We start from the raw sequence: 25,461 nt of genomic DNA, 5'->3' as shown, positions 1-25,461 counted from the left end.
AGGACGGGAGTAATAAAATAGGCCTATTGTGTTTATTTATGCCAGACAATCTGTCCAGAGTTGGCTGTTGTCGAGCCATATTATGATAAGTGGGGCCAAAAGAAAGAAAAAAGACTAATGCTCGAATCAAAATGATTGGACTTCGTGATTGAGTTTTCCAATGATTGCTAACATGTAAGCAGAAAATATAATCACAGCACATACAGCGTTTGATTGAGAGTGAGAGATGAGTCATTGAGTGAACATTTTTGCAGTGAGTGAAACAGATCTGTGGGGAGTGTACTGCATTTAGTTATGAGTTAAACACAAAACTATTTTCTCAGTTAATTATCTTAAACATGACTGGTTGAGCGTGAGAGGTGACATACTGTATGACGAATGTGAGGAAATTCATCGCTGCTCTCTCTCTCTCTCTCTCTCTCTCTCTCTCTCTCTCTCTCTCTCTCTCTCTCTCTCTCTCTCTCTCTCTCTCTCTCTCTCTCTTTCTCTGTGTGTGTGTCTCTGTCTCTCTGTATATATATATATATATATATATATATATATATCTTTGTCTCTTTCTCTCTCTCTCTCTCTCTCTCTCTCTCTCTCTCTCTCTCTCTCTCTCTCTCTCTCACAGCAACTGCCGTGATGATAATCATCATCAACTGCTGTTGAGTTGCTGCAGTGGCAGTCAGTCGTGTATGTAATGAAAGTGACCACTTTTGTCTATGTGCCTGAGTAATAGTAATAGAAGAGTAATAATAATTATAAAGCGATTTCTGATGATAATGACAAATCAAATTATGAATAGCTTACGCATGCACCTGTTTACAAAAATCTGTACCTTCCTTATACATGCCTGTGATGCATTCCAAGTTTCACATCCATACAGTAGGACAGACTTCATGTTTGAGTTGAAAAGTCTCAGCTTTAGTCGAAGGGAGATATCTTTAGTTTTCCAAACTCTGTTCAAAGATGTGAATGCAGCCTGTGCCTTTCCTATCCGTGCTTCCACTTCTGCTTCCATCTCTGTCAATTAAATTCCTGAGATAGCAGAAAGTTCCTGTTCCTGATCTTTTACTTTGATCTGCTCCCTTTGACATGTACCTATCCTTAAGACCTTTGACTTTGCAGGGTGAATTCTCAAAACAATGGATTCCGAGAGGCTGTTTATAATTGTGGTTTTTGCTTGCATCTGGTCCTGAGTGTGGGACAGAAGAGCCAGATCATCCAACTGTGTCCAGGGGGTCCACTGTATCCCATTTCTTCGCCCTTTGGAAGTTTCCTTTATTAGCCAATCAATGGCAAGGATGAACAGGAATGGTGAGAGTGAGAGCAAGCATCCGTGCTTGACACCAGTCTTAATTTCAAAGCTGTCAGTAAGTTGATCTTCATGTACAACCCTGCAACTTGATGGTGGATCACAGCTAATTGGTAGCTCATTCCTTACAGGCAAAATTTCCGGCAGGTTGTCTGGTGGTGGTCTGTTCAGAAGGCAGTTGAAGTGTTCCTTCCATCGTTTAGATTGAGCCTCTTTTCCAAAAATAGTTATCCCATCTTTATCTTTGACTGGTACCTCTGGTTTCCCATATTTTCCAGTAAGTGTCTCGGTAGTTTGATAAAAGAACCTCATGTGTCCTGCGTTCTCTGCAAGTCTGTTCGTAAATGCTTCCTTGTCTTTCTCCACAGATTTGTTGACTTCCTTAACTGTGGCTCGATACTGCTCTTGTGCATCCAGTCTTAAAGCCCTTGTTCGACTTGTATTCACTTGTTCCTCCTTGTTTTGCTCTTTTCAATCAGCTCCAAGGTGATTGGACATATCCATTCTTTATGTTCCAATTTGTTTACACCCAACACCTCATTACAGATTCTCTGTCGCACCATCTGGTGAGACCCAAGTTGCCTTGTGTATCCTTTTATGGGGGAAACACTGATCCTGCAATCACCAAACTGTTGAAAGCACAAAAATTTGCAAGTCTCTCACCATTGTCGTCCATCTCTCCCATGCCATGACATCCCATGATACCTTCATTACCTACGTTATCCTGTCCCACTTTAGCATTAGCATCTCCCATCAATATGTTGATGTCTTGGCAACTATTAATGACTTGTTGTAGCAGACTATAAAATGTATCTTTGTCCTCATCTGTTGCATCATTTGTTGGGGCATAGATCTGTACAATGTTCATGTTGATCTTCTTACTCCGTGTTGTAAAGGATGCCATGATGATCCTTTCTCCGTGTTGTTCCCATCCTCTCAGTGACTTCTGGGCAAACTTACTTAGAATTATTCCTACTCCCTGTGTATGAATCCCATCCCCTCTCCTTCAAATAAAATCTTCTCCCCAGACTTGAGGTTTTTCTGTCCAGATTGTATCCAGTGGGTTTCGCTTACTCCAAGTATATGCAGCCTGTATCTTCTCATCTCGGTCACAACTTGAGAGCTTTTTCCTGCTTCATACATGGTGCGAACGTTCCACGACGCAATTCAAAGCTGCTTGTTTGGCGAAGATGTCATCGGGTCAGCAGAGTCCTTTTGGTTTTGTCTGTTGTCCTTCATAAATTCTATCATTGCAGAAACTCTTCAGTTGCCCAAGCTGAAAAAAGGATTTGATTTGTCCGTCTGTGTTTCTGTAACAACTGGAGTTTTATGGAAGGAATGTTAACTCCTCAACAACCCCCAACCTGGAGGACCAGTTGACTCAAAAAGGGGAAGCACACACTGGCTTGGTGTTGGGCTATTCTTGCTTCCTCTCTGTTGAGGAACCTCGGACACCACCCAGGTTTTTTTTTTTAATATTAGGAAAGATATATTCCTAGTCCAGCATTTTGTAATCTGGACAAGATTGGTGATGAGTAAATTTGAAATAGACGTGTAAACCTACTTTAAAAAATGTTTTGACATAGGCTAAGTGAACGAGCATAAAAGATATTTATCTTTGGAAAAACTTTGAGCTCACTGGCCTCAGAGCCTATCTATGATTATGATAGTAAGTTAATACAGATTTTAAAAAATAATGTTTTTACATGGGAAAACATAGTTTGCGACCTGTTTTTCTTAACCACAAGTCTTTAACTGAGTTTGCATTACAGTGTCTTCAAATTAAAATTTAAGTTATAATGATAGGTAAATATTGTGTCTTAAGCATAGAAATTAAATCCTTTTAATTTGAGAATAATTTGTCAAAACACCATTTACCTCAATTTAGCTAGAATGTTGTTTACCTTTATTATGGCTGTCAAAAGATACTTGAGAGGCAGATGAAAAGGGTAATCTTTTCAAGTGCCCACTGAAAAAAGCTATTTTTTGTAAAGTGTGAATAGGGATAGTTAAAATCGCATTGAATTGAGACAAAATATTGCTATATTCAAATATCCTTATATTCAACTATTTATTTAATATATTTTTTGAATTTCAAACAGATTCCAAGTCTTGAGCAATGGATGGAGACCACAGTAAAAATGAAGCCAGAAATAAACATTTCAATAGCCAGACTCAGAGGCAGACGCATAGTTCATCACAATCACAAAGCCTGAACTTGCAGCCAACTAACCATCAGATTTTGAGAGGTTCATTTTCACAATCATCGGAAAGTTCCACCGAATCACATTACCCACCTGATTTATGCTCTCAATCTCAGCAGGGGTCAAATGGGGATGGGCCTGCATCCAATCATGATCATCGCCATTCTTTGAGCAGTTCATTCACTGCAAATGGAGCATCAAGTTCATTTGGGAGTAATTGTGTCGTTAAAGCCTCAAGCACTGGCACATTATCCGCATCATCTTCTCGGTGTTATGCTCAAGTTGCAAAGTCGGACAGTACTTCAGGCACAGTGTCGAACAATGAATTTTTGTCTTCTCATTCAAACTTATCCCCTTCTGGTGCTTTTTTCAACTCTCCTGGAGTAAGTGCAAATTTTGCAAATGGAAACTCAGATTGTTTTCCCCAGCCATTTGCTGGTCATTTTGACTTTACTAAGTCGTCATCATCATCATCGGCTCCTCCACAAAATCAAGATCAATCTATGCATAATTGGCAAGACAGTCAAACGTGTGTAAGAGAGAGATTGGCATACTTACATAAAACAGACGTGATGAGTGATATTCAGTTCAGGGTGAGTCTTGGTTTTGCAAGCAGTTACAAATTCACACCTTAGTTCATATCTATTTGTCTGGGGGGGGGGGGGGGGGGGGGGGGGGTAATTATTTTGTTGATAATGATTTTGCCAGTTTCCGTTATTATGCCGTATTGAATCCAATGTGCTACCAGTATGTATGGCTATGCTGAACAAGGAATTGTGACTTCAGGGTTAAAAGGTCAAATGCAAATGAGACTGACAGTGCAACATGAATCAAATTGTGACATGATCATTTAGAATTTTTTTTACTTGCGTTTTGTTTTGCCATTGAATTGTTGTATTATTGTCTCAGACCACACAGATACAGCCAAACACACACACACACACACACACACAGAGGAACATGCTTATGATGGTACCAAAGTATCATTGAAAGCTGATTAAGTACTAACTGTAAATGTAAGCTAAAATTGAAACAAATTAACCTTAGCTGAGTGATTCATTTGAAAACATTGAAATCCTATCGACCAGCACATCTTGAACTCATAGTCAGCATTAATAGTACATTAATAACCATTAATAGTACATTAATAACCATTAGTAGTACATTGATTTGATGAGCTTCACACTTTAACCTAGTCATATATGATACCCATCTAATTTCAAGGTGATTATCACATTTTTTTTAAAATGAGGAATTTCATTCAGCCTGTCGCATTCAAGATCTCCCTGGATTTAATGTGTGCAATCCAAGATCAAACTATTGATATCAAATAGTCAACAACGTATTCAGCACTGTGAGAAAACAGTTATATGGATTAGCTATATTCTTGATCTATTTTCTATTATTTTTCAATTCTTTCCAAATATTGAAATCCACCAAATCATGAAATCTACTCCATTAAATCAGAGAAAAGTTTTTATTGATATTTTTTCTCTCCATGTCCAAACAGGTTGGAAAACCTCCTACACAACTGGTCTCTGCTCACAAGTTTATTCTGTCCATTGGAAGTGCCGTGTTTGATGCTTTATTCAACGGCCGTCTCGCTACAACAGAAACCATTATTGATATTCCCGATGTTGAACCAGCAGCCTTTTCAGCTCTTCTTAAATTTCTTTACACTGATGAAGTTCAAATTGGTCCAGAAACAGTCATGACTACACTGTACGCTGCTAAAAAATATGCTGTCCCTGCATTAGAGCGGGAATGCGTGGACTTTCTAAAGCATAATCTGAGTCCAGACAATGCATTTATGCTCTTGACACAAGCTCGTTTATTTGATGAACCACAATTAGCAGCATTATGTTTGGAGACTATTGATAAAAACACAGCAGAAGCTCTCTCAGCTGATGGCTTTACTGACATTGATTTAGATACTTTATGTGCTGTTCTGGAACGTGATACTTTAGGAATACGTGAATGTCGTTTGTTTACTGCTGTGTGCAGATGGGCTGAAGCTGAATGTCTTCGCCAAAATCTTTCCATATCATCAAGTGCAAACAAGGTAAAAAAAAAAAAGTATTACTATTTTCACACCAATGATGCAAAGAAGCTTGAAAGATTTTTGTCTGAATGTCCTGATCATTGAAAAGTTAACAATACATTGTTAATAATTGATGAAAATTCATCCTCATCATCTTTGTCATGATCATTATGATCTGTGTAACACAAACGTTTCATCTCATTAATCAAAGTCTATCGTTACATTGCATTTTAAAATCATTGTTCAAATAAAATTTCTCTAAAAGTTAGTACTATCTTAACTTCTTCCTTTACGCCACTGTGCACACAAATGTTGTAGTTTATCCCACTTTTTGTATTTTGAGGTCAACAAAAATTGATTGCATCCTACCATATGAAAACGATAGTAATCTACTGCATAACGGTTTATACTAGATCATTCATATCAAGCCCAGTAATCTAATCACTGTTTTATGAACTGTGAAACCAGGAAAAAATCGTCACAAAAATCAGAAGGACCCCAGGCTCCATTTTAATGTCTTTGATTAATTTATGAATTTTGTAATATTATTCATCTCATCATTACGTCCATATTTCACCAATGTGTCAACAATACCTGTTTTTATCTATCAGTTTCCTCAATTTGACCCATGTCGATCAAGTTTAATTCATTTTATCCAAATATGTCAAACCATAGTTTTGAATATTTTCATAAACCATTGAAAAGAAGCGAATTTGCGTTAAAAAAAGAACTTAATTGTTCTTGATTTTCATTTTTATCTTATGAAGAAAAATAAAGCTTTAATAATATATTGGGATCTTTTGGCCTTTTTCACTATTTTATGGTGGTTACTTCCATCAGGATGGCCTTTTCCACTATTTTATGGTGGTTACTTCCATCAGGATGGCCTTTTTCACTATTTTATGCTGGTTACTTCCATCAGGATGGCCTTTTTCACTATTTTATGCTGGTTACTTCCATCAGGATGGCCTTTTCCACTATTTTATGGTGGTTACTTCCATCAGGATGGCCTTTTCCACTATTTTATGGTGGTTACTTCCATCAGGATACATCTTGATTATTTTATCTTTTATCTTGCACAAATGATCAAACAATCTTAAATAGTTTGCCTTTCTCTGACATTTTTTTTAAAATAGGACATATCTATTATTTACAAAAAAATTGTATCATTGGACCTTTTGGGCTCTTTAAAATGATATTGCTCCCTAACAAAGACAGTCAATAGATATGATTGTTTTGTTTTTGTTTTTAGGTATTTAACTGCGCTTTCAACACTGTTTAGGTCACTATTAAGCGCCCGATATAGATATAATTAAGAGAACTAGTCAAAATAGTTGTAAAATGTTAACAGTAAAATGTTGACACTTTTTACTTGGCAGAGACAAGTTCTTTCCAGGGCATTACAACTGATACGTTTCCCCCTTATGACTGGAAGAGTTTGCAATGGGATCGGCCCAGAGTGGCATCTTGGAGGACAGGGAGGTCGTCGAATTGTTTTTGTTCTTTACTGTCAATCCCAAACCCAGCACGAGCTTCCTGGATGTACCAAGATGTTGTTTAACTGGCAAAGAACAAGTCGTATCCAGGTTTTGCCAAATTGAAAGTCGATGGGGTTATAGTGGTACCAGTGATAGAATAAGGTAAGTGTCTCCTACATGCCCACGTAAAGACTTATCAGCTTTAAACTAAGTACATATATTAGTCAAATGTATATTTGACGCAACAGGCTGAAAATGGCGTTATGTTAGGACGTTTAGATGGTGAAAATTTTTATATATGTGACCCACTATTTCAAAACTGTATCAAGTAAGGATGAATTGGACCCCTCATAGTCAATTTAAGTTTAGAATTGAAATGATGAGAAAGATGAACTTAAATTTATTTGCAATGTAAGATATTGCATTTTTTCTCCATCATAACGAATGGAAATCAATCCAAACTTTCATATTTGTGGCTATAAATTCAATTCTCAACCTCTAGTGCTCCCTGACATAATACTGCTTTGAGATGGTGGGTAACATATAGCCATATATATATATATATATATGTATATATATATATATATATATATATATATATATATATATATATATATATATATGAGACCTGTACCAACATATTTTGTTCTTTAAGAATATAAACTGTCATATCTCTGACCATTTTAACTTAAAATTTGCTTTTCGTTCACCCCATCGTAATAACGAAATGAGACGATTGGTCATATTCTAAATGCACCTCGAAGGGGAAAGAGGAATATTCACTGGACGAATATGAAATAATGCCATAAAATAATTTCAGGAGATTATGTGTCTGTAGATTGTTTGTTTTTTTAAAAGGCATAAACTACACATTTGCTAGAACAATTTTTTCAGCTTTTTTTGTTGGCTTTTGTTTTTTATTTCTTTTAGTCATATTGAATAGAGTTAACTTCAATCATTATCCTTATCTATAACAAGTGTGTTATTTATTCCTTATCTATAACAAGTGTGTTATTTATTCTTCATAGCTTTTGGTGTTGTTGACAAGATAAGGTCATGAATGAAATTGATAACTTTTGTTCCTATGTAAAAGAAAGGTGTTTTGATTATCACCAAATGCCTCGTATCTTACATCACCAGGTTTTTAGTCAACAGGCGGATATTCGTGGTTGGGTTTGGCTTGTATGGAAGCATTCATGGTCCGACTGAATATTCAGTGAATATACAGGTAAGTAGTGTGCAACTTTGTGCTCTTTTGGTATGACACTCGCTTTCGGATCGGCACATCGTTCAGTCCTTGGAGAAGGCTCTTTACTCACATTCTTTCACTGTACTCAGGTGTAAAAAGAATACCTGGTCGTTAGTAGCGTTGTCTCTGTCTGAAAAAAAAATTTGGAATATCGCTTAAAAGGCATCATGTCCTGTCCTGCATGTTAAATGGACCCTTGTAAAGCACTTTGAGCATGTTCAGTGGATATTGCGCTATTTAAAAGCTCAATTAAATTAGTGTAAAATACCTACTGGTATTATACTTTTGATCAATACAATGGCTTTACTTACTTACTTACTTATCCGAACCAGCGACCACCTGAGCTCTAGCCCTTCGGTCTTGTGCCATGACGTAGAAGTTAGACGTCTTTTGTAGTTGTTCCAGGTGACTATAAAGTGTGTTACTGATGCTTGGATTTGGTGGGAGGATCTCAGGTCTTCAAGAGATTGGCATTCAAGCAAATGGCTTTAAATTTATCGTTTTCTTTTGAATATGCAACACTGATAGTTTTATTTAATCATAGCCTATGAAGACAAAGCAAGAAGTTGGAGAAGAAGAAGAATTTTTCTGTCATGATGAGCTAAATTACAAAGTTAGTTTTTGTTCTATTTTGGTTTGGGTTTGTTTTTGTTTTTTGCTTCTTTTAACATAAAATTGTCCAACTCTATTCCCATTTGTAAACCCAATCCTGACAGATCATCCACATGGATAGTACAAAAGTCCTGGGTTCGAATGACCCCACATTTCAGTGTGACGGATCGACTTCTACCTTCCGTGTTATGTTTAAAGAGCCAGTGGAAATCTTGCCAAACACGAGTTATATTGCTTGCGCCACTTTAAAGGTAAGTTTGATACTTTTTGACAAAACAGATGAGTATGATGATGATGATAATTATGATATAGTTGTAGTAGTAGTAGTAGTAGCAGAAGTAGTAGTTGGAGGAGGAGGAGGAGGAGCCAGAGGAGTTGTAGCAGCAAAAGTAGCAGTGGAAGTGGTACCCAGTGTTAGGTGCAGAGTTACAGCAGCAATACGGGTAGTAGCAGTATATTACGATTTTTTAAAAATACGATAAGGCAGTCACATTTGTAGACCTGCATGTGTGCCGACAATTGTCAGTTTTCCGACAATCACGGTCGTTGCGATCTCCCGGATCACTTATTTTTTTATTGCTAAAGTAATCTGATTGCGAGTGACGTCAATTGTCGGAGTGTCGGCGATCCCCAACTCGACTGGCGGCGAGCAGTCAAGTGCCAACGAATGGGCGTCGGATTGCCGACAATATTGTCGGCACTCTCAAGCGCTCGTTCGGCAATTATCGGGAAACTTCGCTAGTCTCCGATTTGACCGCAACTCTTCACTGTCTAAAAAACGAGAAGTGTGTCGATATAATCGAGCTTGCGCAGTTCGTTAACTTTCGTTTTCATACTTTCGGTATTCCATTCAAGTAACTTTTGTTTTTCAATTGAACGTTGCTACATTTCAATTTTATTCGCTCTATCAATCAACTTTCTGGATTTGTCGTTGTATATTTTACATTATTTTTTTGTTATCATGCCGGAACAATTATTTGACCGTTCGTCGGATCTGAAGTCAGTTGAGAATGGTGTTCGAAATCTAAACAAATGGGATCTGGAAGAGAAAGACTGCACCGATGATTTTCTCTCGGAGTACGTGAGAAAGCCAGCACAGCCGGGTGCTGCATTTTTTTTAAAAAAATTTTTTTGCCAGTGGATTAAAGTCTAATGATTGGGATGGTTATTGCTCTTTAGAGATAAGATCAATTATTCCAGGTTAAAAACTACTGTGGGGGGTCCGATTACGGTGGCAAAGGAAAATCATTCATGTCATAAAGAGGCATTCTCAAAGTGAATGAAAGTGAGTAACACAAGTACAAGAGAAAAAAAACAACTCAGTTTTTGCAGCTGTTTTCACTGCTGAGACAGAGACTCGTCCTCTCTCCAAGCTTCACAAGGAACTCACTCAACCCTAGCCGTACCTGAAACTGATTCCAGTCTGTAGGTAGACAGGTGCCGATTAGCCATTGGACAAGTGAAGCTCAACTTTGGGTTAAAATTTGAATAACACAATTTCACATAATCACTGTTGCATTATTTTTCACAGTATATGAACGGCTCTGGTATCATTTTAAAGGGCAGAGATCAAGATTTCTTTTGATGTGATAGAAATCAATGTTGACATATTGTATCAAAAATTATAATTTGATAAAAATAACGTCATTTTAAAACTTTTGAAATCTTTTTCAAAATTGAGATAGCAAAAAAATCAAAGTGAAGGCATCTAGATAATTCATTTGTCTATGTCTATATCAAATTTCATAAAGATTGAAGACAGTGCAGTATATTTAATGTTGACCACAAGTGACCAACCCTCTTTTTTTCTATGCTAAAATCCCGTTTTAATCAGTAGTCACCTTATCGAGAGGCTGTCCAGTGGGGGAATTCTCAATCAATTTTGAGCTTTTTGTAAGAGTAAATTTCGAGTAAAAACATCATAACTTTGGAACCGTTTATCCTAGATCCAAAAGTAAGGTATCTTATTAAATGGTTTTTAAAGGCATATCTGTCTATGTAAAAAAAAATTATAAATTTTTATTTTTGAAAAAATATCAAACTACCACTCTACCTCCATGCTGTCCCTTCTCCCTATAAATTTTTGGTACTTTTTAACATTTTAAAATAAATATATTCTGTAGGACAATCCACAAGAAAATATATATGACTGAGTTACAAAATAAAAGATCCGGTAATGCGATATGTGTGAAAAAGTTCTGACAATTTGGTCAGGACTCACATGCAGGTCTACATTTGACTTAAGTCACAATTATTTATATTTTTGCAAGATGTTGTTTTCAGATTAGTTTTAAAACATTTAGAATCATCATTGCCTCAAATCTTTGGGGAATTTAAGAGCAAAGAATATTTCCCAAATCTCCAAATTAGTTCTAGATTTTAGTAAAGCTGCTGTGCTGGCAAAATGACAGATTTCATTTAGGTTGGTAAAACTTGAAACCAGTACAAAGAACACTGCCATGGAATACTTTGGAAAATAATGGTGGACATCTTGCAAATCATTTCATGAGAGTTATTCAAAGTTACATTTTCCCAAAAGATTGTATAGCATTGTTTGTGAGTTTTATTTCATATTTCATGGTCTAAGAACATTTAATGTGGAAGGGCCATTGTATAGCATTGTTTGTGAGTTTTATTTCATATTTCATGGTCTAAGAACATTTAATGTGGAAGGGCCATTGTATAGCATTGTTTGTGAGTTTTATTTCATATTTCATGGTCTCAGAACATTTAATGTGGAAGGGCCATTGTATAGCATTGTTTGTGAGTTTTATTTCATATTTCATGGTCTAAGAACATTTAATGTGGAAGGGCCATTGTATAGCATTGTTTGTGAGTTTTATTTCATATTTCATGGTCTCAGAACATTTAATGTGGAAGGGCCATTGTATAGCATTGTTTGTGAGTTTTATTTCATATTTCATGGTCTAAGAACATTTAATGTGGAAGGGCCATTGTATAGCATTGTTTGTGTTTTATTTCATATTTCATGGTCTAAGAACATTTAATGTGGAAGGGCCATTGTATAGCATTGTTTGTGAGTTTTATTTCATATTTCATGGTCTCAGAACATTTAATGTGGAAGGGCCATTGTATAGCATTGTTTGTGAGTTGTATTTCATGGTCTCAGAGCATTTAATGTGGAAGGGCCATTGTATAGCATTGTTTGTGAGTTTTATTTCATATTTCATGGTCTAAGAACATTTAATGTGGAAGGGCCATTGTATAGCATTGTTTGTGTTTTATTTCATATTTCATGGTCTAAGAACATTTAATGTGGAAGGGCCATTGTATAGCATTGTTTGTGAGTTTTATTTCATATTTCATGGTCTAAGAACATTTAATGTGGAAGGGCCATTGTATAGCATTGTTTGTGAGTTTTATTTCATGGTCTCAGAACATTTAATGTGGAAGGGCCATTGTATAGCATTGTTTGTGAGTTTTATTTCATGGTCTCAGAACATTTAATGTGGAAGGGCCATTGTATAGCATTGTTTGTGAGTTTTATTTCATGGTCTAAGAACATTTAATGTGGAAGGGCCATTGTATAGCATTGTTTGTGAGTTTTATTTCATGGTCTCAGAACATTTAATGTGGAAGGGCCATTGTATAGCATTGTTTGTGAGTTTTATTTCATGGTCTAAGAACATTTAATGTGGAAGGGCCATTGTATAGCATTGTTTGTGGGTTTTATTTCGTGGTCTCAGAACATTTAATGTGGAAGGGCCATTGTATAGCATTGTTTGTGAGTTGTATTTCATGGTCTCAGAACATTTAATGTGGAAGGGCCATTGTATAGCATTGTTTGTGAGTTTTATTTCATGGTCTCAGAACATTTAATGTGGAAGGGCCATTGTATAGCATTGTTTGTGAGTTTTATTTCATGGTCTAAGAACATTTAATGTGGAAGGGCCATTGTATAGCATTGTTTGTGAGTTTTATTTCATGGTCTCAGAACATTTAATGTGGAAGGGCCATTGTATAGCATTGTTTGTGAGTTTTATTTCGTGGTCTCAGAACATTTATTGTGGAAGGGCCATTGTATAGCATTGTTTGTGAGTTTTATTTCATGGTCTAAGAACATTTAATGTGGAAGGGCCATTGTATAGCATTGTTTGTGAGTTTTATTTCATGGTCTCAGAACATTTAATGTGGAAGGGCCATTGTATAGCATTGTTTGTGAGTTTTATTTCATGGTCTCAGAACATTTAATGTGGAAGGGCCATTGTATAGCATTGTTTGTGAGTTTTATTTCATGGTCTAAGAACATTTAATGTGGAAGGGCCATTGTATAGCATTGTTTGTGAGTTTTATTTCATGGTCTCAGAACATTTAATGTGGAAGGGCCATTGTATAGCATTGTTTGTGAGTTTTATTTCATGGTCTAAGAACATTTAATGTGGAAGGGCCATGATTGTATAGCATTGTTTGTTGGGTTTTATTTCGTGGTCTCAGAACATTTAATGTGGAAGGGCCATTGTATAGCATTGTTTGTGAGTTGTATTTCATGGTCTCAGAACATTTAATGTGGAAGGGCCATTGTATAGCATTGTTTGTGAGTTTTATTTCATGGTCTCAGAACATTTAATGTGGAAGGGCCATTGTATAGCATTGTTTGTGAGTTTTATTTCATGGTCTAGAACATTTAATGTGGAAGGGCCATTGTATAGCATTGTTTGTGAGTTTTATTTCATGGTCTAAGAACATTTAATGTGGAAGGGCCATTGTATAGCATTGTTTGTGAGTTTTATTTCATGGTCTCAGAACATTTAATGTGGTAGGGCTATTGTATAGCATTGTTTGTGAGTTTTATTTCGTGGTCTCAGAACATTTAATGTGGAAGGGCCATTGTATAGCATTGTTTGTGAGTTTTATTTCATGGTCTAAGAACATTTAATGTGGAAGGGCCATTGTATAGCATTTTTTGTGAGTTTTATTTCATGGTCTAAGAACATTTATTGTGGAAGGGCCACTGTATAGCATTGTTTGTGAGTTTTATTTCGTGGTCTAAGAACATTTATTGTGGAAGGGCCATTGTATAGCATTGTTTGTGAGTTTTATTTCGTGGTCTCAGAACATTTAATGTGGAAGGGCCATTGTATAGCATTGTTTGTGAGTTTTATTTCATGGTCTCAGAACATTTAATGTGGAAGGGCCATTGTATAGCATTGTTTGTGAGTTTTATTTCATGGTCTAAAAACATTTAATGTGGAAGGGCCATTGTATAGCATTGTTTGTGAGTTTTATTTCATGTCTAAGAACATTTAATGTGGAAGGGCCATTGTATAGCATTGTTTGTGAGTTTTATTTCATGGTCTAAGAACATTTAATGTGGAAGGGCCATTGTATAGCATTGTTTGTGAGTTTTATTTCATGGTCTAAGAACATTTAATGTGGAAGGGCCATTGTATAGCATTGTTTGTGAGTTTTATTTCATGGTCTAAGAACATTTAATGTGGAAGGGCCATTGTATAGCATTGTTTGTGAGTTTTATTTCATGTCTAAGAACATTAATGTGGAAGGGCCATTGTATAGCATTGTTTGTGAGTTTTATTTCATGGTCTAAGAACATTTAATGTGGAAGGGCCATTGTATAGCATTGTTTGTGAGTTGTATTTCATGGTCTAAGAACATTTAATGTGGAAGGGCTATTGTATAGCATTGTTTGTGAGTTGTATTTCATGGTCTAAGAACATTTAATGTGGAAGGGCCATTGTATAGCATTGTTTGTGAGTTTTATTTCATGGTCTAAGAACATTTAATGTGGAAGGGCCATTGTATAGCATTGTTTGTGAGTTTTATTTCATGGTCTTAGAACATTTAATGTGGAAGGGCCATTGTATAGCATTGTTTGTGAGTTTTATTTCATGGTCTAAGAACATTTAATGTGGAAGGGCCATGGCGATGTGTGAGTCACTGTAACCAAATTATCTTTTAAAGGACAGGAGCATTCTGCAGATATTTGGATTTAGAATTTTTAAATGTTTATACAAGCCCCAATTTCTCAAGAATTCTAAACACTCTAAATCCAAATGTCCATAGAAACCACATCACTCGCGCGCACACACACAAGACACACACACACACAGAGAGACACACAGACACACACACACAAAACTATTTTCTACTCAGAATTGGATTTGAGATTTTCTAACTTGTTCTTGTGGATGATATTGATAAAGTATAGTAAGTTCCAAATTGTATCATGTATGTATGAACTAAATTATAACCCACTCACCCTCTCTTTTTTCTTAAAATTTCACAGTTGAGTTACAAGGATTCAAGTACATCACTTTAGGATCCCCCCTTATAGTTCAAAATAAAATCTTTCATTTCCAACTTGCAATGCAGTGTTGTCTGAATAGAGCTTTCCGTTTCGTTGTAACTTATGATGTCTGTCAGTATTTCTAGACAAGAAAAAAAAACCCCAAAAAACTGAGCATATATACAGCACAACATCCACTAAACAAACACTAAAGCTCAAAGCACTTTACCCGGGGTCCCTCTGTTAAGCTTTTTTGAGCTTTAAAAAAAAATGGAGCTTTTATATAGCGCAATATCCACTAAGGTGCTCAAAGCACTTTACAAGTATAGGTGATATTCCAAATTTTTTTTTCCTCTGACTCAACTATGCACAACTTAGAGTCTCCTATCACAAGACAACATGGCCGCTTTCGTGGACACATCATTCATCTCCTTATCATTTGATCTTTGTTTTGTTTATTTTCAATGTTGAATTTTTCATCCACACAGGGACACATCATTCATCTCCTTATCATTTGATCTTTGTTTTGTTTATTTTCAATGTTGAATTTTTCATCACCACAGGGACACATCATTCATCTCCTTATCATTTGATCTTTTTTTTGTTTATTTTCAATGTTGCATTTTTCATCAACACAGGGTCCTGATTCCTACTATGGATCCAAGGGTCTACGCAAAGTTACTCACGAGTCTGTTGCAAGTGGTAAAGTGACATTTCAGTTCACATATGCAGCAGGGAATAACAATGGCACCTCCGTGGAAGACGGGCAAATACCAGAAATAGTATTTTATACCTAAAATCTCATGTCTATAGTATAAGAGTATGTCATGTGTTTATATTTGACTCAGGGCATTTCTAATTGATGCGGATAGTGAAAGATTTCAACTGTATAATGCCTTTCATTTTCGGTTGAGAAATGCCCCGCCATATTAGATTAATTGGTGTTTTGCCTATTTTTACTTTATTTATTTTGATTAGCTATTTATTTACTTTATTATTTATTCTGTTTATTCATTGTTTATTTATTTATGTATTTATTTATTATTTATTTGTTTTTCTTTATAATTTATATTTATAATGTGAAGAGGAACAAATATTCAATATTGTGATGATAAGAGGTTAGATGTTTGGTATTATATTCATATTACGTTCAACTACAAATAATACGAGTGAGTCCCAATAACGCATTAAGAACATGCTTGAAAAAGTTGATTTTGGTGTCGAGGCTTTACTGCTTTTGTGTTCATCAATGTTCTGTTTTTCGTTTGTATTGTTTTGTTTTGCATTTTTGCTTCAATATATATATTTGTTTTGGACATGACAAGGGCATTTTTAATATATGACAAATGTTACATCCAAATGTTACATCCAAATGTTACATCCAAATGGAATCATCTGTATTGATGACGCAGGCATGTTAGGGATTGATGAGCTTGTCTTGGGGAAAATACACCTGAAAGGAGGTTTAAATCTGGGTCACCCAGTTCTCCACTTGGGGTCTCTATCACCTTGTTTGAATATTACTGACAACTTCGACTAATGATTATGATATGGAAATTTATAAGATAAGTTATTTTGAATGATAAAACAATCCATTTTATATCACTAGAAAGCGGAGATGAAATGGCTTATTGATAAGGGTTTTCCACAGGTTTGTTGTGAGAAAATTCAGATGACTTTTTCCTAGTGGAGACATTTAGTAAGGAGCAGCTCCAGTGTAATCGGGGGAGACTGGATTTGGGGGATGTTTGTTTTTCTTCTATTGTTCTTTATTGCTTTGTCTGGCACCTTTCATACACACTTGTTCAGATTTTGTTTAGTTGCAACATTGATCAGATATTATGGGCTCAGAAGGAATTGTTTTACTGCTAATTACTTTCATTACAATGACTACCCGGCATATTATGACTCAAGTAAATTCAGATGTTTTAGTTAAATGCCCTTCACAATTCAAATAAGATGTTTTCATAATGCTACCTCAGTTTTATAGTCTGTAATTGAGATGGGGAAAACACAATGACCTCAATTAAGACTGGAATTTGAACTCTTGCTTAACCATGTAACGTTAGAATCTAACGTCAAACTGACAACAAACTGGTGTGTGTATCAATCAGCACTAGATAAGACTATGACTAGAACCTTGGTGACATTTTAGATGAATTCAACCTATTTTGCAAAATTCCTAAACTTTGATAAAAATCAGCACACGTTTTTTGTGAACATTGCAAAGCAGACATAAGTATTTCTAGTGGTGGGCATAATGCATTTAGCAGACATCTGACGTCAAGACACTATCTAATGATGACACACCACCAAATTTCAACATCAATGTCATCAAAACTTACACACAAACTATCTAATGATGACACACCACCAAATCTCAACATCAATGACATCAAAACTTACACACAAACTATCTAATGATGACACACCACCAAATCTCAACATCAATGACATCAAAACTTACATACAAACTATCTAATGATGACACACCACCAAATCTCAACATCAATGACATCAAAACTTACACACAAACTATCTAATGATGACACACCACCAAATCTCAACATCAATGACATCAAAACTTACACACAAACTATCTAATGATGACACACCACCAAATCTCAACATCAATGACATCAAAACTTACACACAAACTATCTAATGATGAAGGCTTTGGCATCACCCGTGCCTGCCATGAATCAGATGTGCAAGAGCTAGTAGACGTAGAAGGCTTTGCTATCATGGTATATCAGCACAGCATTTTCAGTCACTCATGAATGATTCTGTTCGAGTTCGATTATTAAACCTTGAAAACGAATTCAGAAGTAAAATGCACCATTACTATCCAGCCTATGTATGCTTTGATGGGGAGGAAGTGAGACTGATAGTCATAAACTAATTCAATGTACATGCAGTCAATTGGTTACGAATTTCCTTTTTAAAAGAAAACGTGGCTAAGGACATTCTCAAGTGTTTAGTCCATTTTTTATGCTCAATCCAACAGCTGGAAGTCTTAAATGATAACAGAACACAGTCTTCGAGCATTGTAGATTTCCATTGAAATCGACACCGTGAAGTAGGACTGCAAACTACCTTACCACGTTCATAGTTTTTTTTAAAAATATATTAAAAGAGGGGTTTATTCAACCCGTGATATGTTTGTAATAAAAAAATTAAATAAAGATAAATTTATGTGACTAATACATATTTGTTATGATTTGCTCCATTAATAAAATATACAAATATGAACATTTGCTTTGTTTTGTTTCTGAAGTTTTCTATATCCCGGTACATTTTGCTCCATTATATCCCATATAGTTGAGATTCCTGTAAATTATCAACAGTGAGTGTCTCTATCTTGTAGGGACCCTATTATATTCCTAGTTAGATTTCGGGTAGCATCATGCTGGACCCACTAGGTCGGGTTCCTGACCTCCCATAGTGGGCACCTGGGTGGGTTCCTGACCTCCCATAGTGGACACCTGACCTCCCATAGTGGGCACCTGGGTGGGTTCCTGACATCCCATAGTGGACACCTGGGTGGGTTCCCGACCTCCCATAGTGGGCACCTGGGTGGGTTCCTGACCTCCCATAGTGGGCACCTGGGTGGGTTCCTGACCTCCCATCGTGGCAACCTGGGTGGGTTCCTGACCTCCCATAGTGGGCTAGAGTTACTCATTGTGTCTTCTATCCCCCGATATGTTTTCCAACATGCTTTCTGCCTTTGTCTTGGAATGAGATTCCTTAGTTTTGTCTGACCTCCCATAGTGGGCAGGGAGGCACCTACTGTGAGCTGTGTCTTCTATCCCCCAATATCTGTTTTCCAACATACTTTCTGTCTTTGTCTTGGAATGAGCATTGGTTTTGTCCTGGCCCTGGTCTGATACCTTTGCTGAGAGGGAAACACTCAATTTACTCAAATGCATAATTAGTTTTGGGAGATGATATTTTTTTCCTTGTATATCATCTCTCTGTTACGCATTGTATATTATGTTTTGTTAACATACTATATATGATTTGAGTAAACATCTGAGTGTATTCCTCTTAGTGGGGAACTGCTTGTGTCTGGATGAGACTTTTAGGTGATCTCAAACTAAATACTTTGATAATGTGCTCTTGGAATCTGCATCTGTTTCCTATTTGAACCAATTCCCCTTTGTCTTACCTTTTCTTGGGTGCTTTAATTGTAATTTTATAACTTTTTACTATCCCATTTTCTTACTTTTTTCTGGCGCTGATATGACCTTAGTGTGATGCAAGCACCGTAAAACCCTTTAAAACAAAAACAAGCTGGACTCAGGCTTAGATTTCTTCTGGAATCTTCAGTGGACTTTCCCCCCTTTACCAGACTTTTTCTTATGTATACAAAACCAACGAGTATTGAAAGAAGTGATCATTGAATCTCTATAGATATCCGAGTTTTATGCACCTTCTCTCTTTTACCAGGCATTCACTTGGTAGAGCACTTTCCTTCAGAACAGTTCATTTGTCTGACCCCTTTGTCACCTTAGGGGTCAACAGTTCATTTGTCTGACCCCTTTGTCATCTTAGGAGTCAACAGTTCATTTGTCTGACCCCTTTGTCACCTTAGGAGTCAACAGTTCATTTGTCTGACCCCTTTGTCACCTTAGGAGTCAACAGTTCATTTGTCTGACCCCTTTGTCACCCTAGGAGTCAACAGTTCTTTTGTCTGACCCCTTTATCACCTTAGGAGTCAACAGTTCATTTGTCTGACCCCTTTGTCACCTTAGAAGTCAACAGTTCATTTGTCTGACCCCTTTGTCACCTTAGAAGTCAACAGTTCATTTGTCTGACCCCTTTGTCATCTTAGGAGTCAACAGTTCATTTGCCTGACCCCTTTGTCACCTTCTTCTTCTTCTAGGTTCCATGCCTGGTCCAGGCTTCGGATACTGCATGAATTATCTCTCTCCATTCCTCCCTGTCTCTTGCTTTTTCAAACAGCTCTTGGATTGTTAGGTTGGTGAAGCCCTTCAGTTGGTCTATGAGTGTTTTTCTTTGTCTCCCCCGGGCGCGTTTACCAGGTATTTTTCCACAACTTGCCAGGTATTCATTCTTATCTTTCCTTACTATGTGTCCGAAAAAGGATAGTTGTCGATCCGCTATTAAGGGCATTAGTTTCCTTTGTTGATATGTTTGTTTTACACAGCGTACACAACGACAACAGTTTAGTTGAGACGGTATCCCGTTCCTGACACCTGCTGACCCGGTCACGGTGAGCGGTCAATCACCGAGAGGAATTTACCTAACGGGGATTGCCGTTTCACTCAATTTAACAATGTTTTGTTTTATTGTCTGTTAAGACACCCATATTGAATGAGTTGAAATATCACTACTTGGTATAAAAGTTTATATTTTCTACTTTTACTGTGTTTTTTTATTTTTTCATAGTATTACTAGATTTCTCAATATAAGTTATCAATGAACGGTAACAAATTACACAAAAAATATAGCGGGTGCAACATTTCAAAAATTAGAGAAAAAAAAACGTTGCTATGGATTTGTCTGAATTTTATGTATTATAAAGACAAGATGTAAATACTTCTCCTCACAAAAAACGTATTTTTCCTCAACAAAAATATATCCGCTACGAGCATTCAAACTCGTCAGTGTAGTTTGGGGCTGGTCTTTAACTGCATTGCGTTGATGACAAATCGCATTTTATTCATATCATTGATAATGCCGGATGCTCTTTTTTTCCAATTTTGCTGTTGTTTGGTGACAGGTCTCTGTGCCTTGTTCTCCAAGAAGTCTAAGTCCAAACTTATATTGAGTGATGTGTGGTATGCACTGGTACTCAAGGAGGTGTTGTTTTGGGATTATTTTGTTTGGAAAATATTTTCTGTATGTATCCGTGTAATGTTTTATTGCACTTTGAATATATTGGATCGTGTCTGCTTTGATCGATTTTGTGTGTGAAATAAAGTTGTGCACATGACTATAGGCCTTGTTTATATTGTCGAAAATTAATCCAATACTGCAAGCGTCGTCAATGATGAGTGGGTCGTGGGTGCAGTTCTTTGTTTGTTGGATAATTGTAAGTGTAGACTTTTTCTTGTTAGTATTTGTGGCAGTGGTTGCCAATGAATGATCTGCTGTGGTAAGCCTGTTGTGTAATGCGGTATTCTGTCAGAGGCAATAAGACCATCCCTGAGGGTGAGTGGCTCGTGCATGAGATTTGAAAGTCTCTCCTGCGTTTTGGAGTTTGTTGTTATATTCTACTCTGTCGATATCAAACATGCAAGGGCAACCCGTTTCAAGGTTGATTTATTTATTATTAGCGTCTTGGCAATGAGAAAATACAAAGAAGCTAATGAGTCGTGTGTTCAATGTGCTTTATAATGTGTACTTTTTACACATAAATTATGAGTGTGCTCCTTGCTTGTCCACTGCCGTGTCAGTCCCATAGACTAAAAGAATGTCATTAGAATAATTTGAACATTTAAATGGTTTCTTGCGGGCACGTTTCTATTTCTGTGTTAAACAAATCATACCACATGTCCTACATAATGAATTCACTGCTTGGTTATGACTTGCAATTGTGTGGTCCATGCTGTAAGGGAAAATTCAAAATTGACTGAGCGATGTAAGCAATGATATAGTGAATTATGAATAAAATGAGTTTTAAAACACTCTGTATTACTTCTCATATCCATGCATACATAACAGCGTACATAAAATTTGGAAAAAGAAAAACCAAATACTTCACCCAATTTGGTGAAAGAAAGGGAGGGGGGGGGGGCAGGAAAATCCTAACAAGCAGTTGAGCTAAGTTGAGGCCCAACACACAATGTCATTTAAAATTAAACATTAGCAAGATAATTCAAATTATGCAATTTAAAAATCAAATTAACTCATCATTGAAAAAAATAAAAAATAAAAATATAATTAACAATAAAACCGCAGCGAAATATTACGTTTCAAGAACAAGGCTAAAGAGGTAATTTCATTATTACCTGACCTACCGCGGAAAAATAATCATTACAAAATAATGAAAACTGAAGAGTAAATGAAACTTACCTCATTTCGTAGTAAAACTTGTGCCTTGTGAATCACACCAAAAAAAATTTGAAGTTTATAGCAACGTTTTTTTAGAATCCTGAGGTAATTACAAGTAATTTTATTTAAATGTTATAGAAAAATATGTGAATTTGAATCACGGCTTGTGGAATAAGTACTGGAGATATTGAAATAAAAATTGGACCGATGGAAAGAGGAGGTCTGCGAGAATTCTTTGCATTTGGGTGGAATTGCATCGTCACGAAGATCGTGAGGTTAATTGGTACGGAAATCATCCATTGGTATCACCCAATGCACGTCAAATCTACGTTCTGGGAATTGATATCGGCTGACCGCTGTTGACCCCGGTTACCTGTCGGGTGAGGTTACGTCGGCGCTCGGAACAGCGGGAAACTAAACGGTCAGATTTATAGTGCAGTTTAGACGCTGTGTTTAGCACTTCTTCGTTCGTTTTGTGTGCAGTATACGATATTCTCTGCATCCTTCTCAAGCACCACATTTCAAAAGCTTCAATGTTCTTTTGTGTTTCTGCATTTGTAGTCCAGCTTTCGCATCCGTATAACAAGATTGGCCACACGTAGCACTTCAAGACTCGGAATCTAATCCCGAACGACATCTGTTTGTTTTTCAAAATGTTTCCCAGGTCCATGAAGGCCTGTTTGGCTTGAGTTATTCTTGCTCGTATGTCTCGGTTACATCTTCCATCTGTTGTCACTATTGAACCTAGGTATTTAAAACTTTCTACGTTGGTAAGTTGCTCGCCGTGAATCGTTATATTGCAGGTGTTGTTGTTTTCGGGGTTTTTCTGTATTACCATGCATTCCGTTTTGGTGATATTCACTTCTATTCCCTTGGCTTCACTATCTACTACCACTTTGTCAACAATCTTTTGAAGTTGGATTTCTGATGTTGCCATGAGTACCGTATCGTCTGCGTATCTTATATTATTTATGTTGTGACCTCCTACTTTTATTCCCTCCATATTAGTTATGCCCCTCATGATTGTTTCTTGGTATAGATTAAACAGATCTGGTGAGGCAACACACCCTTGACGGACTCCTTTCTTAATAGGAATGGAATTTCCTGTAGAGTTTCCGATTTTGATAGATGCCTGCTGGGTGTAGTATAATGTTTGCATGAGTCTGAGGTCTTTCTCATCAGCGCCAATGGAGTGCAGTTGTTTTAGTATTTCTTCGTGGCGTACTCTATCAAAAGCTTTTTTGTAGTCGACAAAACAGAGGTATAGTGGGGTCTGAACCTGTATAGCTCTTTCACTTAAAACACGGAGGAGGTATATTGCGTTCCTTGTCCCTCTGTCAGGTTGGAATCCATATTGTTCTTCTGCGATTTCGGGGTTAATCTTATTCCTTAGCCTGTTGATAATTATACGCAACAGTATTTTGTTGATGTGGCTTATTAAACTTATAGTTCTAAAATTTTCGCATCTGACTGCACCTGCTTTCTTTGGTATTGCTATGAAAATAGAGTTACAGAGATCTTCTGGAATTTTCCCAGTGTTGTATATATTGTTGAATAATATGTGAAGTTCATCAATTGCTAGATCTCCTAGGCTTTTTAATACCTCTACAGAATATTTCATCAGGGCCTGTTGCTTTACCATCTCTCATTCGTTCCATGGCATGTTCAATTTCACTTTTGGTGATGTTTGGTCCGCTTAATGGTTCTTTGAATTTCAGTGGTGGTTCATTTCTATTTGGATCATTGTACAGTTCGCCTATGTATTCTACCCATCGGCTTTCTATATGTTGTTCTTCAAATAGCAGTTCCCCTTGTCTGTTTTGGATACAACTTCCTGCTGCTTTGCTTTTCCTTTTCCCTGATAGTTCTTTTATTCTTTGGTGAGCTTGTTGGGGGTTGGGTTTGTATTCTCTTTCGATTTCGCAGCATTTCCAGTCTAGATAGTTCTCGTGTGCCTCGATGCATTTGGATTTAATGTGGTTGTTCAATGTTTGGTATTCTGCAGACCCTCTGTTGCATTTTCGTCTTTCTTCAAATAGGTTTAGAATTTCATTTGTCATCCATTCCTTTTTGCTGTTTATTTGAGCTATTGGTAAATGCTTTTCTGCAGTTGCTTTGACACACTTTTGGAATATATCAAATTGTTTTTCACATTTTTCGTTATCAGGTTCACTTTGGCTTTGTATCATGAGTGCATTTTCAAATTCTTCTCTCATTTTTGTTTGTATGCCATTGTCTTTGCATAACCTGTAATCCCTCTTTATTCTACCAGCTGTTCTCTGAATAGCTTTAAACTTTATCCTTACTGTACAAACAACTGGGACATGGTCACTGTCTACATCGGCGCCTGGGTAGGTTTTGCAATTTAATATGCCATTTCTGAATCTTGATGATACTGCTATAAAGTCTATCTGGTTCCTTGCTCTGTCCCCTGGTGATTGCCTTAGAAGTCAACAATTCATTTGTCTGACCCCTTTGTCACCTTAGGAGTCAACAGTTCATTTGTCTGACCCCTTTGTCACCTTAGAAGTCAACAATTCATTTGTCTGACCCCTTTGTCACCTTAGGAGTCAACAGTTCATGTGTCTGACCCCTTTGGAGTCATTGAATTGAATAGCCGTATATTTTTTGCCTATTTTAACATTATTTTTTGGTTTTGCACAATGACCTAAAAGTCCCACCGAGACCCGAACACAGAATCACCGAGAGACGACAGAATGCATATCAACCTTGAGCTATTTATAGATAGCAATATCCCCTAAACGTGCTCAAAGTCAAAGTACTTGACAAAGGGTCACCAACCAACAGCAACACTTGTTGTTTGTTTTTAAGGGTTTTACGGCGCTTGCAACACTTAACATGGAGTGCGAGACACAACACCTCATAGGTGATATTACTTCTTTTTTTTTTGGGGGGGGGGGGGGGGGCAGAAACAACGCTGTTAATGTCCAGGTACTTATTTTACACCTGAGTATGATGAGAGAATGTGAGTAAAGAGCCTTTTCCAAGAACTATGCACTGCTTGGGACTTAAACCCAGGACTTTCCAATCCGAAGGCGAGTTTCATACAACTAGACCAAATAGCCACAAAAAGTACATTAATACATATTCTATAGAGAGAAGACTAACGAGGAATAAAATATCTCTCACAAAAAGACAAATCCATCGGACAGTGACTGTCCCCCTGCCAGTAAGACTACAGGTAGGGCCCAAGTGGAACCAATTATCTCATGCAATTACAAAGACACGGAGCCACATGGACAGGACAAATCCACAACAAACCATTGCAGTA

At 36.8% G+C, this 25,461-nt stretch overlaps 1 protein-coding gene across 1 annotated transcript; it reads left to right on the top strand.

Moving 5' to 3' along the window:
• The first annotated feature begins 34 nt into the window (after positions 1–34).
• On the top strand, positions 35–16,087 carry LOC144966057 (BTB/POZ domain-containing protein 1-like). The gene is given in 8 exon segments (XM_078902076.1): positions 35–174; positions 3,403–4,097; positions 5,015–5,566; positions 6,925–6,971; positions 6,973–7,185; positions 8,164–8,251; positions 8,989–9,135; positions 15,788–16,087. Coding segments are annotated over 7 exon segments (1,884 nt in total). The 5' UTR covers positions 35–174; positions 3,403–3,419; the 3' UTR covers positions 15,947–16,087.
• Positions 16,088–25,461: the final 9,374 nt, after the last annotated feature.

This window comes from Berghia stephanieae, chromosome 2 (genome assembly GCF_034508935.2).
Source record: "Berghia stephanieae isolate SIO BIC M18660-M18661 chromosome 2, UCSD_Bste_1.3, whole genome shotgun sequence".
Lineage (NCBI taxonomy): Eukaryota > Metazoa > Mollusca > Gastropoda > Nudibranchia > Aeolidiidae > Berghia > Berghia stephanieae.
The sequence above is the reverse complement of the archived record's forward strand: the minus strand, read 5'-3'. Positions and strand labels throughout refer to the sequence as shown.